This window comes from Pempheris klunzingeri, chromosome 4, assembly GCF_042242105.1.
Source record: "Pempheris klunzingeri isolate RE-2024b chromosome 4, fPemKlu1.hap1, whole genome shotgun sequence".
In the NCBI taxonomy this organism is placed as follows: domain Eukaryota; kingdom Metazoa; phylum Chordata; class Actinopteri; order Acropomatiformes; family Pempheridae; genus Pempheris; species Pempheris klunzingeri.
Genome location: NC_092015.1, coordinates 13,978,100 through 13,992,997, shown reverse-complemented (window position 1 = coordinate 13,992,997; position 14,898 = coordinate 13,978,100). Strand labels below are relative to the sequence as shown.

The 14,898-nt window shown below is 40.5% G+C and overlaps 1 protein-coding gene across 1 annotated transcript in view; it reads right to left on the bottom strand.

Moving 5' to 3' along the window:
* elna (elastin a) overlaps positions 1–14,365 on the bottom strand; it is a 35,606-nt gene extending 21,241 nt beyond the window's left edge. The window contains exons 1-5 of the mRNA XM_070829392.1: positions 14,121–14,365; positions 3,704–3,784; positions 3,313–3,360; positions 2,340–2,429; positions 2,027–2,053 (exon numbers count right to left, since the gene is read on the bottom strand). Of these exons, the coding sequence (XP_070685493.1) occupies positions 2,027–2,053; positions 2,340–2,429; positions 3,313–3,360; positions 3,704–3,784; positions 14,121–14,196 (322 nt within the window). The 5' untranslated portion in view covers positions 14,197–14,365. The remainder of the gene's footprint in view (positions 1–2,026; positions 2,054–2,339; positions 2,430–3,312; positions 3,361–3,703; positions 3,785–14,120) is intronic.
* Between the last annotated feature and the right edge of the window lie 533 nt (positions 14,366–14,898).

Genomic DNA, 14,898 nt, shown 5'->3' with positions numbered 1-14,898 from the left:
AATAGACTATTTGTAATGGTGTAATAAAACTACATCAACAGCTAAAACAGTAACCGCTATGTTTCTCGTTAACAGCATTCGCAGTGCCTGAAAGTGACAAGAGGCTAGCCTACGAAAGCCAAGTTTTGGCAATAACACCATTAGGACTAAATCCACCTTAGCTTGAGGGAACACAGGAAAGGAGACGGTGTCCAACAGCTGTTCATAAAGACAAAGTTCCTCTTTCCAGCTTTCAGTGTATTGTCAAAGCTGGATGTTGACAGGCTTCACAATTAGTGTAACATTTACAAGGTCTTGCATGAGCTACGCTGCAATTCACTGCAGTCACGCTACTCACATAGCCAGCTGCTGTTCTCCATTACTGGCCAGGCAAGGTGCGTATCTGTGGAATGCAATGTCACTGCTTGGCTTCCACATAAGGATGAATGGCAGCTTTCTGCATGTATGTGTGAGTTTGCACCTGAGGGTGGTTTACCTTTGTTTGCATTTGTGTCTCTTTAGTAACAGAATTCTGCTTTATATATTGACGATTAATAAAAAAAAAAAGGGTCAACTTTTTTCATATGCCGGTAGCATATAATTTCTTCTGGCATGTTTTCTGGAGCACAAGCCAAACACTGACTAACTGATGCAGATGAATTCAACATGCCACTGTGAGAGGCTTACCTGCGGGTGAACTTGTGTGCACATGTATATTAATGGAAACTTCATACTTGTAAGTTATGAAGAAAGTTGTCATATCCAGATTTGGATAATTCTTCTGATAGAATGGAAATCACACACCACCACAGATGGGAAACCAACATTCAGAGAATACTGAACACAATTACAACTGTGAAGCGGAACATATTAGAACCCCTTAGTGAATATAAGCCTCTCCTTTCATTTCAGAAATTTGTAAAACCTTAGCTGATCCCAAGCTGCTCTTTCTGTGTTGGAGGATTTTTTTCCTCACAGCAGATTAGTATGGAGCGTGGGAGGGCAGCACCCAGGCCCAAATTGCTATAATTTCAAAAACACAAGGAGCTGATTTTAACATAGTTTAGCTTCCTATTTCTCACTAACGTAATTTCTGCCATGTATGCCTGGTGAGGGAGAGGGAGGACTGAAATGCATACAAAAGCCAGGGCCACACTTCCTAAGTGAGCCTCTGCTGATCCCAGCCAAAATCAACTTCCACCAAATACTTGATATTAGGTCATTTTCACAAAATGGCTACCCTGCAACTCTTGTTGGAGGGTGGAGTTGTAGCACTCCAGAGGAACCCTTTTGTAACCTGCTCCATGTGTTATCAGGACTATAAGACGATTGCTTGGTTCCTTATCTTTCTGAGCACATAGAGGTGGGCTGAGATGGTATCAGCAATGTTTACAGAAATGAAATGACGGCTAAACACTGCTGAAGCACCAATGCAGTGCAGACTGTTAATACAGCAAAAGAAAATATTTACTGTACGGTATCGGAGAGAAGGGTCGTGGTACATTTCAACACGGAGGCTTCCAGATATTGTAAGGGTCTAACATTACAATAACATTAATCAGTGCTGTGGCACCATTGTTTGGCAGGCGTTGATGGCAGTTTGCACTCTGCCAATCATCACTCCCTAACACAGCAGAGGTGTAGGAGTGGTGGAATCGCCGTATTGTCCCACCCAGTCAGGACGCCTCCAAACAGCTGCCTGGCCAGTGTAAACCAACACAGACGAAAACACAGGCGTGATAAGGAAAACTTGGTGACAACCAATCAAAAGACGATTTCTCTTTAGCTACTGCCCTGCATCTGTGCAGATCTCCCTATTCTGTTAGTGTGTGAACGTAATGCAGTCTATACATTAACCCACTTTACCAACCCCATAAGAATACATTTTATTTCCTTCCTTTCAGGGCACTTTGACAGATGTTGTAATGCAGAGGAATTTTCCTCTATCACAGTACGACTGTTTCTCTGTAATGTAAACCAAGAAAGAGCACAAGGTTGTGACTACTAACTGTTTATGTTTTCCACAAGAAAATTTGGACCACCTTACCTGGTTTAGGGGCCTTTCCACCTTGTCCTGTTGGGTGATAAACAAGTAAAAAAATAAAATGTTTGTTTGGGGCCATGCTTTTCCCCTTTAATATTAAAACATTTGCGATTTACATTGCAACCATTTTAATTTTGTAATGTGATTAATCTGATTTAATTCAACTAATGTGATTTTTTAAAGATACAAATGTCACTTCAAGAGAAATGCATGTGTTACAAACACAGTTTTACAGACAGTCTTTCTGCTTATGACACATTCATGCCCGTTTTGTTAGAAAAAAAACACAAAAATATGTCTGGAGGTTTGTTCGTACCTGCTCCCAGTCCTCCAATGCCACCAGGCCCAACACCTCCTGGCACCAAACCACCCGGGCCCAGACCACGCCCTCCACCTCCATAACCTCCTACAGTCAGGGTCAAACAGAGACAGGTGTCAATGTAATCACAAGTGTCATTACTGTGGTCAACATTTATCATTTACTAACAACGTCAAGTTATTTCATTATCATTACGGTTGCCATTGTTAAGACAGTCACTGAGCTTGTATGGGAGAAATGTGTTACAGGCCTGAAATTTCCAATCCTCAAACCTCATAAAGTACTCCAATAAACCGGTTTAACAACAGTGTTTGGGCCCGAGCACATAGCTATTACCACTACAATATCCTTGAGATTTAATTATTCTTAGCTTGCGGTGGTGTGACAAGGAAGTCTCACCATGTGTTTCCCCAAGATCTGACCAAACCAAAGCTGAGTGTTGACAGAGAATTTGTCTTTAGATCAGCAATCTGTTTCTTCTTGTTTTTGTTAATATACAGTAAATGTTACACTGTTGAGTGCTCCAACTTTCGTCTGCACGTAGCACTCAGATGTCACTTACAAACATCCAACTAATTTTCAACTCACGGTATAAGAATATCACAATTAAATAGAGTCATCACATCAGGTCTTCCTCCAGTCATGGCTTTAGTACTTGTAGCTAAAAGAAGGTGCACAGGGTAAGCAGATGGGAGCTGAGGCAATGCCAGGACATTGCCTACGGTTAGTGAACTGTTGTGATTCTGCATGCAGAGTTTATCTGCTATAAATATGTGAAATGACACTATTTGAAACTATTTTCTAAACATTTTGCAATCTAATTTACTACAAAACAAACAATTTTAATTTCTTCTGTCCAAATCACTGAAAAAGTATTGCATGCACTAAATTGTGATAAACCAGATGCTATCCATAAAAACACATTTTATATGGGGAAAAAAATCATAAATCTAACATCTTTTCTACTCACCTGCAGCTTTAGCTGGTTTATAGCCTGTGGCGACTCCTCCAGCAGACCCTTGTAAAACAATAATCATGCAGAGTATTGAGTTATGGTATTCCTACATGGTGTGACGTACGGATGGAGACAGCAATTCATCATTACACCAGCTGACACCAGGAGAGTGTGGTGTGGCATCTTGTGCCGTTTTGCACACATTTTGTAAGCATCTCTTCTTTTACTTTAACTTCAGGTTCATATTTTCTTAGACTGGTATTTCTTTTTAGCAAAACCTCTGGCCTATTGCAGGATAATCTAACTGTTAGACCTCTGCTAAAGATAAGCAGACTTTGTTTGTTATGACTGTGTTCTGGATTATTTTTATCTAAACTATCCAGACAGTCATTGGAGGCTCTGTTACCTGGAAAGAATCCAGTTCCTGGTCCAGTGCCTCCTACTCCTCCTCCTCCTCCAATCCCAGCACCAGGTGGTACATACACACCTGGAACACACAACAGAGAAACCAAAACATCATCCTCTATCACTAACACCTGTGACACGAGCTGAAAGTGGGGCCAAAAAGTTCACAGCCATCAATGATTTTTTTTTTCTTTTAATTGCAACACTTTTAACGGCATTTCTAAACGATGACCCCATTTATTAGATAAACATTCTCGTACACTTTCATCATCTGTGACCCAGACAGCAAAACTGAAAATTGTCCTTGGCATGCACATCTGCCCCAGGTCATAGCAGTGATGGGGTGCACTATGAAATGTGAACACAGCAGCTTCAGTCTCGGCAAAAGCAAGAAAAAAAATTAAGAAAATTTAAAGGCTTGATTAGGAGTAAATTCCAATTGTTTTCATCCTGATGAGGTATTGCAGTTGGAAACCTTCTTTCAGAGAGCTGCTGCAACACTGTGGACACCCTCAACCCCCACCTACATCCCCTCGCCTCATTTCTCGCCTGATTTCTGGCTGAAGCCCAGAGCAAATCCTGAGATGGTCGTTCTGGATCCCAGACATAGTGGCCTCATGTGTGCAAGGAACGGCAATAGAAATAAAGACAGGGAGGATGAAAAAATGCCTGCATTTGTTCTGGGACAACTAAGCTAAATCCAACGGGACCAGTGAGCTAAGGCCAAAATTACAAAGTTGTATTTTTTGAGAGAAAAACCTGGTTTATATCACTAAAATCACAACGCAATGGAGAGAATGGGGCTGCAGGACCACAATGATTATGTTTAATGGCTCTTACATGTGTTGGGAGGCCAATTAATTTAGAACACATGTCAAAGGCGTTCATGTGTTTATTAGCGAATACTGTGTGAACACTGCACTTTGAGTTTTGTCCACCGAGTGTGGCCATTAGGGGAAGAACATTACAAGGTATTAGTGTCCAGTCTAGTTGGATGAAAATTCATGACACATGCCACTGAGAGACATGCCAAAAAGTAAATATCTATGCAGTCTCTTATTGCTCCATTGCAGTGAAGAAGGCTTTGACCTTTACACTAACAAGCTGTGACATACAGTATTAAATGGGTTTGTGCCACAATAACATCAGTTTTCTTTCTATTCTAATGCCAAGGTTAAGAAAATGAGCAGTCAATGCCAATCAATGCAGGAAACCAGTGAAGTGCAAAATCCAGAAACATGTGTCAAAAAGCAACTGTTGGGCGGGTTGCGAAGATATTACAGCATATACAGGATACTGAGAGCGAAGAAGTGTAGCATGACTGGCTTGTAGAGAAAATGAGCAAGAGAATATGGTTTTGTTTGGGTAGAAAGGTACAAACTCTGTAATAAGTGTGTACTGCAGAATTACTGCAGATCAAGGACAACATCAGTCGTTACTTAGAAACTCCAAAACTGCACTATTTGAAAGGGGTAACAACATTTGTCTGTTTTTGATTTAAAAAGGAGTGTGCCAACAGGGCTTTACAGAGAAAGGTCATGTGAAATATTTGTCCTAATTTGTCATAATTTGTGCTTTTTTCAGCTGAAATGTAAAATTTACTCCATGAAAGAACAAATGGATAGAGGAGACAGAGGTTGCCTTTTAACTCATCCTCACTGAGAAAATCTGGGAGCTGGACGATGGTAGCCCTGATCAGATTTCTTGAGGTTTGGCCTTGACCAACTAAAGAGAACTCGAAATTCTGCAGGCTCAAATAAAATTGAGGAATGAGTAATGTCAACGGTTCTGTATTTAATTATCAAACCGCTAAGTCAATGCAACTGTGTGTGTGCATGTGTGTGTGTTTGCCCATGCCACTGGCTGCATGGCAGAGATCTCAGGTGCAGGCACCACATGGGTGATTGTTCTCAATTCTGCTCCTTCATTTCACAATCAAAAGGAGGATTTCCTGTCTCGGCATTGGAAGCGAGGCAAGAGGGAGTGTGTGTCTGCTCCAGTTTTCCTTTTTCTTAAAATCCCATCATGCTACTGTACCACTTTAACAGAGTGCACTGGGTTCATTGAGACCGTGCATCCAAATAAGGCACACAATGACCTCTGCCAAGTGACCTGACCTATCCCAATAAATTTGAAGATTTCTTCATGATTATCCTAATTATCGTCATCATCATCATCATCATCATCATCATCATCATGCGCTTACATTCCTTATGAACTCAGCCAGGTCATGGGAATGTGCTGGAATGTGTGTTAAGGACAAGACTGACTTGTAGAGCACAAGGGATTAGAGGAGACAGAATTTATTTCACAGTTGACTCCAGTCAAGAGTTTGCCCTTAGTGTTTGTGATATGATGAATGTTGGTTAAATTGAATACCCTGAAGATTTATTTCCACGTAGTTACTTTTATTAGTAATTAATGACAGACATACTGACAGACAGCGTGCTTAAAGAGCGAGTGGTGGATCAGTGTCTATAAATTATACTGCTGTCGAAATGTCCATTTGGGTTTTTCATGGGTTATTGATGGGAGGGAACATCAATGCATGTGGGCAAAAAAGTGGGGGCCATTTAGGAAACCCTCAGTCTCAAGTGCATTATCTAGCTGTTGCCTTGTGGGATAATCATGGGTTACCATTGATTAGTGAACAATTTCAAATAATCAATTAAATTTTTTGAATTTTTTTTTTTTAGCCCAATCTCATCCAACCATAGCATATCCCCACCAACCTGTAGGAGTAGCTACTGCAGAGAGAGGCCGTGATAATTTGCCACCTTTCGCTGAGCTGGTGTGCACGGGGCCGGAGGATGGCCCCACCCTTAGCCCATCTTTTAGAGGCAGTGCGATTGCACGCAAAATTGAAACGAGATACAAGTCAGTCGACAGGTGAACCGATGCAATATTCAAAAACAAACCCTCAAAACTTTACTTTAGCTTTGTATGTTCTGAGGTGACCTTGAGGGTGACTGTAGACATGCTTAACACATGTAGGCATATCTAAGGAGTACATATATGGATCTGGTGGGCAAATTTTATTATTTCCACTTGTGTTTCAGCCCATTGGAAAGTCCACAGGGACGTGGTGGCTGGATTAACACACATTTTAGACTGTGTTTGTTACAACTGAGTGCCCCATCCAGTGAAAATCTAAGATGGATAACATTTTTGATGTTGAATGCATTTTAATATTTTTGTTTCAGCTTAAATTGTTATAATGTATAATATGAATATAATGAATATAATGTTAAAATGTCATAGTGATTTTCAACATTTAATAAAATCCCTTAGCAGACCCCAGAAAACATTTCTGAACGGCCATTAATCAGGGGTTTGAGATAGAGAGCTAGTGTAATAGCCATTGCTCAGTAAAACTTCAAGTCGCACCACTTACTCACAACACACCCTCAATCACGGCTGCAATGCATTATGGTCTGTGCAGCTGTGCGGAAAATCTCAACATCACAACACATCATTTACTTCTTATCAGGGATAAGAAAATACTCCACTAAACAACATTAAGTCCTACTTAATGTGTCAATAGGTTTTTTTTAAATGACCCAAACGGATAAATTTTCCCTTTAGATAGGAAATTCCTATCACCACTTGACATTTTCAAGATAAATCCCAAAACTAATAAGGCAGCACAATTGCTGATTAATTTCATAACTAGAATTTAGTTTCCAGGGGATTAAAATTTGTATTTATACAACAAAAAGAGGACAATGTGTAAAAAGCTCTAAGGATTAGATAAAAATCGTTTTCAAACTGCAACACATGTGTATGCGAGTGTTTTGTTTTCTCAGATTCCTTTGTTATGGATTTTGATTAAATGACGTAGTCCGGCAGACACAAGCTAACAGGTGGAAAGGAACGTATCCAGCGCCTTGTATGTTTACTTTTGCATCATGTCATGTTTTGAGTGTCAACCTGGAACAAGAGAGGTGACATGTTTATCAACTATTCAGCTGGCAAGAGCATTTATTTGATGTGTTGCCCGAGAATCAGAACTAGTGATACAGCCAACAGCAAAAGAAATCTATGTGATTCATGAATTTATCTACAAATCACAGTCAATGTGGAAAATTTATACTGGCTTCAAACACTTCATTTTATGGGGGATATGGGTTATTGGGCCCACAAATAATGACTGAATAGAAGTGAACTTAGGAAATTATAAGTCAGGACTTGTTTTGTTACTGAAAAAACCCACAGCCAATGACGGGTTTTTCCCTAGTACCTCCCATGTTAATGACAGTTTTTACAATTGCTCTTTGTGACTTGAAAGAGTTTAGTTTTACTTCATTTACATCAAGCTGGTGAGTAATGTGACATTTCCACGACCCTGCGCTGTGGTTGTTTAATATTTGGCCTTTTACTAAATAATGAAATGCCTTAGAGTTGATTGAATGATTTGCATGGTACTTGGGCATGCAAAACAAACTCTAGTAAGTCCATAACCAACACTCACACATGCAATATCAAATAAGTTAATTACAGCATTCTTCATCCTTTACAAAAGACTTACAGGGTCATTACCATTCATGATCACAGTGCTGAGTTTCACATAGTTGGGGAAGTCCTGAGGAAATGTGTGTACAACCACTTCAACCACCTGACATTTCCACAATTCTGCACAACTATTTCCATCACTTTTGATACAGTTATTTTATTTTTTTGGCAACTAACAGCTGTTTGCTGTGTTCAGACGTATCCAAACCACTGTCCCAGATGTGGAGGTTTGGTTCTCTCTTCATGGAAAGCTCTCATACTGCAACCCAGAGCAACAGTGCAGTGAAGCAAACACTGTGGTTCCTGGCACCCTTACATCTCCCGTTATCAGACATGTGACAGCTGGCCTGCTATCAGTCACCCCTTGCACTGTCTATTTTCCAGTGTGTTGGAGGGTGGAGGAGGACAGTGTGAGGAGCATCAAAGACAGTAAAAATTTAAATTGGAAAATCCATCTTATTCTTAGCCTGCCTCCACCTTCCCTATCAACACTTGCCCAGCCTCGTCGCAACGTCACGTCTCTGAAGTACGACATTAGTTTAAAGTGTGCACGGTCAAACAAACTCACCCTCTGCTGATGCCAATATGCCAATATAAGACCTGACTCTAATCCTATCATTGTCTTTGGGTGAAGCCATCCCATTTGAAGTTAACAGGAAATCATTAGAGGATTAGGAAAAACATGGTTTTGAAACTAAAATAGGATTTTGTAACATCTGTGGACTCTCATTTCTAAGTATTTCGGAGCTGAGCATGACAAAAGCATAAGCCACGGTTGAAGATAACCATCAGCAATGTGAAGCCACAAAAAGCTAGTGGAACAAAAAGTTCATAATGTGAACTCCATTCCAGAGAATGATTTATGTGATCATATTATACAGTAGAACTGACACAGTTATGGGGTCAAAGGACCATTAAGGGCTAAATTCACTATTTACTGTTTAAATAATGTCCACAATTTTATTTGCCTTGCATTTCTCGTGCCTTTGTATGAAACATCATTAATCACATTTGAAATGTCAGACCAAATACAACGTGGAGTATCTTTTTTCCTCCACAAAATATATGCAAAATTAACACATGTGACACCAGGAAACAGCTGAAAAATGAGTTGTATAGGCTGCTGAAATATTGAGTATAGGACATGAATCAGTTTTTGTTTTCATAACTTAAATTATTCTTTGGAATGAACTCTCTGAAATATTGTAGCTCAGTATCTGATTTGTGTGAAAGAACGTGACCAGGTGAGGAATCATCAATCACATTTATGAACAAGATATAGACATTTCCACTTCACTTTTATCTTGGCAAAGATAAGCAGTTTACAGTTTTGAACGGGGGAAAGTATAAAATCTATGATTTATGTGAAAGAACAAAACCTTCCTGATCAGCCCAGTCCAGTCTGCAGACATTTTACGTCAGTATGTGGAAACTGGACATGTTCTTTCGTATCTGTGCTGCTAAAACCCAACAAAACACTTGCAGAAATCCTAATTTGTTTGGTTTAGATCAACGTGCTGACGCCAAAGGCCTAAAGGTGCCACGTTTACCTCCTCCCTCTCCCACAAAAAAGTGCACTGAGATAATACAACACAGCATACAGTGTTTTAATGCCAGAGGATTTTGATTATATTGACGTAATGTGTTTAATCAGAATTTCATTTTATTACCACCTTTTCTCCTCAGTTCAATGGATTTTTATTAAAACAATATTTATACTAATGCTGTGCTCATGTTGTCATGTTGTTTGTAAACCTAGAGGAGCTTGGACATCGGTAGGCAGTGGCGGATCAGGATGAAAACATTCCTGACAGGAGCCTTTTCAGGTCTGTGGCCCCGTGCGGCTGCTCCTAGCAGTTAACAGCCTGGTTAGATCTGCTTGTGGCTGGAACGAATCATCTGACTTAATGTGCTTCTTTGTCGAACACTTGGCACTGGCTGATGGCGGACCAAAGCAGCAGACTCTGGGAGATGCTAGGAATGACATTTATCCACAACTTAACTGTAAGAGTTAAAGAAATACCTAACTAATATGTGTTTTCTGGCAATGGCGAGGACTCCCCACAACATGAAGGCCCTCGTATCTTCGTGGGCAATCGTGTCTACATAAGTAAGAGCGCTGTGGGCCTTAGAGTCATGTGCACGTTGGATTGCAAATCAACGAGTCAGTCCATTTATGAAGGAACTGGATTTCATTAAACACTCCATCAGGTTTACAAAGTTAGTTCTGGCTGTGCGTGACATGCACAGCCTTGATTTGTGTACTCTTTCACAATTGTACAACTTCGTCAGAGATTAATGTTACGGTTTAATTGCAATTATATATACTTTTCTACCCTCCATCCCATGACCATCCCAAAATTTGTTACTGTCGCTGATTAACTTTGTTCCGTCCCCAAGAAAGTGGGACACCCTTAAATTAGAGGCAAGACTACCAACAGTAAAAAAACGATGTGTATAGCGCAAAGGATTTGTACACCCGACATTTGCAGTGCAGTCCTTTTGAATTATGTGTCTATTAAAACCATCCATCCATCCATCCCAAACCTCTGCTCTGATCCCTACAACGCTCTTAACAGTAGTCATAGTAAAAACGGTGATAGGAAAACCTGTTGGCCAAAATGTAATTGCTTTTGGCGAGAAGCTTTGATGCAGAGACTGGTTTCCCAGCCAGGCAACATGCTTTGATGTAAAACTAAACCGTGGATGGAGTTGTCCAATCTCCTAACACATTCCCAGGGTGTGTGCCAGAGTAAGACACGAATACATGTAATAACAGTTCTTTCACAATAGCAAACACTGGTCAGTCAGTGCTTGTAACCCAAAGGCTCTTTCTCAAATGAGTACGGAATGAGGTCACTTAACTGCAAATTACACCAAACTATTCAGCATCAACAAATTAAATTACTTTGGTGGGCCCAGCATTAAAGAAGCTGAAGAGAATAAACAAAAACCTAACTGAAGAAAAACCTTGTTTCTTGCTCAGATGGCACTTTAAATGGTCTATTTCTTTAATTACAGGGTAGAGATGTCGACTACTGGGATGCCTATGTGTCACATTAATCCAGTGTGCTGTGCTTGGCACTGAACCTCGTCAGAGGAGGCATAAGAGCTAGAGAGGTGTCCATAAGACACGCTACCAATAAAGCCTGAAGCACCACTTGTTTGTGGAATCGAGACAATCAGTTTGGGTATCTATCAGCAGCGCTAGGATAGTGCTACAATTCATCACTAGTGTTTTGTGACAGCTCGGGCATGCCATCCAGCCTGCACTGATTTCGTTTAACTACACCAACAGCCAGACGAGTGTCACTGATTAATGTATTAAAATTCCTATGAAGTCTCTGGGTTGAACCTGGCCAGTGCCAAATGAGGCAAACTGGCTTCCAGCAGTACTAAAGAAAACATCAGACAACCTCTTTAACTCTTTGGAGACTGTGAAGGAACAGAGCAGCTATTTTTCCCTCTTCATCTCCCATCGGTCTCTGCCCATCAGAGTTGTGCTACTAACTGTGTCCGTCCTAAAAAACTAATGACTTTGGCAAAAGTCCAACCTGTTGGTTGTTGAGGTTGTCTGGAGGAACATATGTGAGGGTGAGACACAGAGATATGTGATACTTGAAACACTACATGCCACACCCATACACATACAAGTAAAGACTATAAAACCAATGCTGGTATAATTTCACAACAAATTTGCAAGGTGTTTACTCTTCATTTCATTAGGGCATTGAAAAATAAGATTAAATTAACCTTCGCCCTAAGTCGAAGAACCTATTAGAATAATTTCATAAACCATCTGAAGCTTGATTCAGTTATCAAACGTAGCCAAACTGTGTCAACACGAATTTATTTTGATAAGAATAGCATCTAACTCACTGTATCCATATGACAGATGTTGTTTGTTTGTAGGATGTAGAGCAAGTCTGCCGCCTCCATCATACGACGGAGAACCCGTACTACAGTACCCGCACAAGGTCATAGAGTAACATGACAGGGGGCATACTTATTATCGAACTGCTTCCCAGATGTTTTCTCTGGGACTGTAACTCATGTACAGTTGTCAGTGGTCAGACAGGCCTTGCACAGCATCATAATTCAAGTTGCGAATTTTGCAAGCGGGAGGTGTTTTCTATGCAGAGGCATCAAATGAGTGGAGGGGGTATTAATGAGGTTCAAGTTACTTGCAGATAATTGAACCTTGGACCTTTAGTGCTGAGTGTTTTCCCCCCCAGGTTATAATGCACAGACACAGATGGAACTAGTTTGAGAAAGGTTTGATATAGACGGGTTCAACACTCACTTGAGATCAAAGTTGAGCTGCTATGCCAATATTGATATTTGTTGGCTCCTTTACCTGCTATATATTTTGACTGAATGCACCTCAAAATCTCAAATGAAGTGTGGCTGGCACTGAAAAGTAAACATAAATATTGCTTTGAGACAGAGAGAAGAAGGGCGAATATTTTCTTAGATGATACAATCTATGAACTGACAAAAACAGACTTGGTAGACTTTGTCAACATGATTAAATCAGAGGAGGCCAACAAAACACAGGGGAAAATGAGACTTTATAAGGACAAAACATTCCTTTGAGGAATCTAACAATCTAAACATAATGCATCTGAAAGGACACTTGGACATAAGGAACATAAACAGCTGTGATTTTTAAGCAAATAAATACAACAAAAAATGGACTTGACTGCAGCATACCCAACCACAGATGCTAAACATGTTTTCCAGTTGGGGTCTGAATAACTCAGAGAATCTCAGCCAAAAGACAGACCAAGAACCAAATCAAAGCAGTGCAGAGAGGGAAGAAAAGGCAAACTCACAGGTTGAATGAGAGTGGGAGGAAAGACATGCTCACGACTTCTCTCTCTCTCTCTGTCTGAAACACATAAGCCGTAACTTCAGACTGCACTTGAAGCTAAACCCTCAAATCTGTATGTAGCTGCTGCATGGTTTCTGGGCAGAGCAGTCCTCTATCTACAAGACCAGACCGGGTCAAGGCTGTAAACGCGTCACACATACAGTCTCTCCACCTGGGAGTTCGTCAGGGGTGGATTTAAACTTTTTTGTAAGAGGGGCCAGCTGGAGCTTTCTCTTTCTGACATGTTATTGGACAGGGTCTGCAGCCATGTTAAAAAATCCCATATATGCATGGGTGTGTGCATGTGTTTGTGTAAATGCAATTTAACTGTCTGAAATGCATTAAAAACACACATCCATGATGAACTAGTGGAGAGAACCATGTAGCAGAGTGATGTCCTCCTATCAACCCGAATGACACTTTAAAGGCATGGGACACAAATATCAGACCAAGCTCTGGACAGTAACGGACCGCACCTCCAACTAACAGCAGGGGACATGTAAACATGAGGCAAAAATAACTTCTTTTTTATTTATCATAGTGTCTTCTTCAACAGTGCTGTGATGGAGCATCACTGTTCTGGGATTCAGTGTGCACAGGACTAAACAAACTTTCATGATCGCAGCACGGGGGCTTTAAATTACAAAAACAAAATCATTTAAAAAACAAAAACATAACAATGCATTTGCTAAACTGTGTTTTTTTCAAGTTATAGCTGACATTAAGCAGGAAGAAACAGTAAAATAATCCAGGTTAGCAATGAACACATTACTTTTATTTCAGTTAGTTTAGACTAGATTACACTGCAACATTTACATAATACATGGTTTGTATATTATATTAATGGTTTCACTTAAAATGAGTGAAAGTATTCTTTGATACCTTGTAGCTGAGAAGCATCTACAAAATTATTCTTGTTCTGTTTTATATCTGTGAGGAATAAAAAGGCACAGACTGAGAAATTGCACCTGCTCTAAGTCTGTGACTGATGCAGCAAAGATTGTGGCTCTATTCACCTGTAGCACACACTTACCTCCTTGAAGAGAGGGCTGAATCAGTGCAAAGAGGAAGAGTCCACAGAAGAGCAACAGAATGTTTCTGTTAGCCATCTCGCTTCAAAATGCACCACCCCTCTCCCGATCAGCTGGTTTTATTCTCTTCTGACTAATTACCACTAGCACGGATTCTTAAAGACAGGGGAAAACGGTGGAAAAAAAGGGAAAAGATATGGGACGCGACGTAATTAGGAGAGGGCAAAGACTCTGGTTCAATGGATCACTTTGCTTTTTTCCTTCTCTGTGTCTGGTGTTGCTGTTTTTATTCTGGTCACTCCTGCCAACAGCACAGACGCTGCTGCCAGCAAGGAAAGAGAGAAAGAGAAGAGAGACGCAAACAGGAGGGGGAGAGAGAGAGACAACCCTCCCTCCCCCCCCTCCATCCAGAAGGAATTGAACTGTCTGCCAAGCATTTGCATGGATACTGAGCATACTTATCTATAACAGTAAAGAGAGCGGCTGAGGAAGAGCAAACCACATAACCCAGATAATTACTTGTTCTCTATGGCTCTAATTTTCAGCTGGTTGGTTTTCAACACAATCAGTGACGTTTGTTTTTTGTTTTTTTTTACTGTTTCTCTTGAGCAAGTGATCCAGAAAACTTTGAGGCAGAGGGAAATGACCGCAGCAACTATCAGCGTGTGTCCACACAATATCAGAACAAGACATTACAAAGTCACTGGCTGCATGCGTAAGCTGGAAATAGCAGTGTCTGGCAATTCCTTTAGTGGAAGCTGGTCACAGTGGTACAGACAT